This window comes from Phocoena sinus, chromosome 2 (assembly GCF_008692025.1).
Source record: "Phocoena sinus isolate mPhoSin1 chromosome 2, mPhoSin1.pri, whole genome shotgun sequence".
In the NCBI taxonomy this organism is placed as follows: Eukaryota; Metazoa; Chordata; class Mammalia; order Artiodactyla; family Phocoenidae; genus Phocoena; species Phocoena sinus.
Window position 1 is genome coordinate 137927634 of NC_045764.1, and position 3410 is coordinate 137931043.

General features: G+C 55.5%; 1 protein-coding gene across 1 annotated transcript; it reads right to left on the reverse strand.

The window, feature by feature from the left end:
- Positions 1 to 1052: 1052 nt before the first annotated feature.
- On the reverse strand, positions 1053 to 2515 carry TMEM30B (transmembrane protein 30B). The gene has a single exon (XM_032618339.1). The coding sequence runs from the start codon at positions 2231 to 2233 to the stop codon at positions 1172 to 1174; it is 1062 nt and encodes a 353-aa protein (XP_032474230.1). The 5' UTR covers positions 2234 to 2515; the 3' UTR covers positions 1053 to 1171.
- Positions 2516 to 3410: the final 895 nt, after the last annotated feature.

Here is a 3410-nt window from a genome sequence, read left to right on the forward strand (position 1 = left end):
AGAACATAGATTAAAATTTTTTTTTCTTAAACCCAAGGGAAAAGGTATGAACGTAGCCCTTTCTCTCTAAGCATAAAAAGTCATTTAGATGACAAAGAGGACTGAGTCCAGAGTCAGGAGACACAGATATGACTTTAGGGAAATCACTTTCCCTCTAAGATCCCCTCCAGCTATCTGATTCTAAGGTTAAAACATTCCCTCTGAACTATACAAACTGACCTGGCATTTTCCAGTTTCTACACAGTACCTGGCCACCCTGCCCCCTCAAAAAACCTTTTAATTTCTTACACTCAAATATCAAATGAATTAATACAAACCCTGCTCTGCAAATCTGTATGCCAGCTAGTTGTTTTCACTTATGCTGTACATTGTAGAGAGCTTCCTGTGTTCAAGAAGGAGTGCTAGACCAAACCTGCTTGTCACTGCCCCTGGGAACAAATGACCCCCTGGAAAATTGGACGCAGTGATTGCGTCAGGCCCAGCTTCAGACACCTGAGGAAATAGGGAAACAGGCAGTTATCCTAATTGCTCCCTGGTTCAGGGCACTGATTCCCAAACTTGAGGGAATACAGGAGGAATCTCCAGATGGGTTTGTTAAAACCGCAGCTTCCAGGGTCTCACCGCAGCCTTATTGTATCAGAATTTCTGGGGATGGGGCCTCCTAAACTACCTACATTTTTAATCAATATGTTCTCCCCCACCCCTCCATGCCTCTGCTGGTTATTTAAGGGCTTTCCTCTCTACACTCCCACCCCCCAAAAAAGAAAAAAGAAAACCACTGTACTGTAGCGGTTAAAGCTCTAGAGTCAGCGTCAGGAGGCAATGAGCAGCTGCTAGATCTGGAATGAGTTACTTAACATCTCTTCACCAGATGGGGGTTGAATGAGAGGAGTCTAGCCGTCCCTTCCTCTCTCAAAGAACCTCACGTGTCAACTCATGAAGGAGATGGGGAAAACGTGCAGGGATGTCTCACTCTAGCAGTTCAAACACCCCAGAAGAGTCTGGAAGCCCCCGATCGGGTGTAATTCCTCTCTCTCTCTGGTCCCCTCATCCACAACTGGAGGCAAAGTGAGGCGAAGTTGGAACTGGGTGACAGTCGGGAGGGAGAAACCAAAGGAAGCTTGCAAGAGCGTTTTGGCAAGAAGCAGAAAGGGTACTCTGAAAGCAGGAATTACTCGTCGTCCTCGTCGTCGTCGTTCTGGTCCTGGTAGCGAATGTAGACGACCAGCATGACAAATCCCGTGAGGATGCAGAGGGAGCCGACCACCAAGTAGGCGATGCCCAGGAACGGATTCTTGCCGCCCATCCACGAGATGCTGCTGAAGTTGATGAGCTTGTGGCCGCCGAAGACGCGCACCGGGTAGTTGTAGGTGATGTTGACGCGGTAGGTGCCCCGCGGCAGCCCGGCCGAGTAGTTGCCCTGGCGGATGCGCGCGTACAGCTTGCGGAACGTGGGCAGCGCCGCCGTGCGCATCCATACCACGAAGTCCTGGTTGATGAAGCCGGTGTTGTTCGGGTCTGGGCTGAGCTCGTAGACCGGCCGGTGCCAGCTGGGCGGGGGCGCGGTGCCCTGGAAGGCCAACGCCAGGCTGCCGTTCACCAGCGGCGGGTTGCGGAACTTGACGTGGTAGTCGGTCCACCAGGCGATGCCGGTGCGGTCGAGCGGCACCTCGACGTAGGGCCCGCCCGGCAGGCGCTGGTGCCACAGCGAGAAGGAGTCGTTGAAGAGGCTGTTGGCGATGGCGCCGCAGGGCGCGATGGGCAGGCCAGCCGCGCTGTACTGGTAGGGGTAGCACTCGTTGACCGGGTGGCGCAGCGCGCTCTGCAGCCCGCTCAGCTGCGCGTCGTCGCGGGACACGCCGTAGCGCCGGTTGTTCTGGTAGAAGTTGGTCAGCTCGTAGTAGAGGTACACGGGGCCCTGGAAGAACTCGGGCAGCGAGAAGTACCAGGCGCACGAGCAGCGGGGCGGCGGCGCGCGGCCCTGGCCGGCGGCGGCGCACACCGAGCAGTTGCCGGTGCCCGGGTCGCCGGTGTAGTCGTACTCGAGCTCCTTGATGCCGTTGGAGGAATAGTAGAGGCCCAGGCCCAGGCCGATGAAGGCCAGGCCGGCGCAGAAGAAGAGCGGCAGCGTGATGCTGGCTGACAGCAGCGGCTGCCAGGCGGGGAGGCGCTGCTGAGTGAACGCGGTGTTGTCGGGCTGGTGGGCGCCCCGGGCGGTGGCGCTCCAGGTCATGGCGGCCGCGCGGACCCACGGAGGGGAGCTCGGATGGGGCCGGCCGGGGGCGCCTCCCCCTCCTCGCTGGGCGAACCCGGGGCTACCCCCAGGGCAGGTTTCCACCGGCTCAGGTGAGTTCTGGCCCCGGCCCCGCCTCCGACCCCCGCACAGGTGAGTCTTAGTTACAGGTTCTCCGGGCAGTGACCGGACCCTTCAGTTCCGCCTCGGCCCAGGTGATCGGCCAGCACCGCCCCTGCGGGTAATCGAGAGTCGCGCCCCGCCTCTTCGGAGGTGCGCGGGCGGGCGTTCCTTCCCTCACCTGGCGGGCCCAGAGCTCGCTTTTCCTCGCGATCCGGGTGGGTCCGGACTCCAGCTCCTCCTCCCCGAGGTGAGTGGCGGCCCCAGGATGCCTCTGAGTGGCTCATACCTTGCTCAGGTACTTCCTTCCCTTCCGCCTTCCAAGTGACTAGAGTGCCTGGGCCAGTCTTGCCCGAAATCGTAGGAGCTGCAGCCTCCAGCACAAAGTTCCACTGAGGGATTGCACCGTGCGTCCTGGAGCCTTGAAGATTTCAGGTAATTAATCCTCTTTTATCTGAAAGTGGAAAAAAAGTGTCTCTGGACCCTCTTGTCTTTGTAGGTTAACTTAGGGGCCCCCTTTCAGTCAAGTTGCAGCCACAAATTGTAATGCCCAAGAGACTGCACTATGGTAAATCGGTTTGGAATGCCGTGCCTGCATTCAAATTCTAGAATTTTTTTTTTTTTTTAAGGGAAAATGATTTTCCGGCTAGGTGTCCCAATCTGGCTGTATAACTAAGAAAAGTGGAAAGTTCTCTAAAAATGACACTTAAAAAAGAGGACTAAAGATGGCAGGAGGTTCAGAGCCTTTAAATATCTCTCTAGCTGGTGGAGAAACCACACAAGGAGAAAAATGCACCGGACTACATGTGATTTCTTTTTCTTTTCAGATTACTTGCCTGACTGGAAAAAAGTCCGACCCAAGGTCCCAAAAGACCTAGCTGCTATCCACAATCAAGGATGTTGGGACTTTGGGCCTAAGGAGGTGAACTACAAGGTTTTATAGGACTTACTGCAAAGGAAACCCAAAATAGCTCTGAACATTGCTTGCGACTCTGGCTTTTATATCTAGGTTGGTACAATATACACAAGAGGGTGTCGGGCCATTTCAACTTTGTGC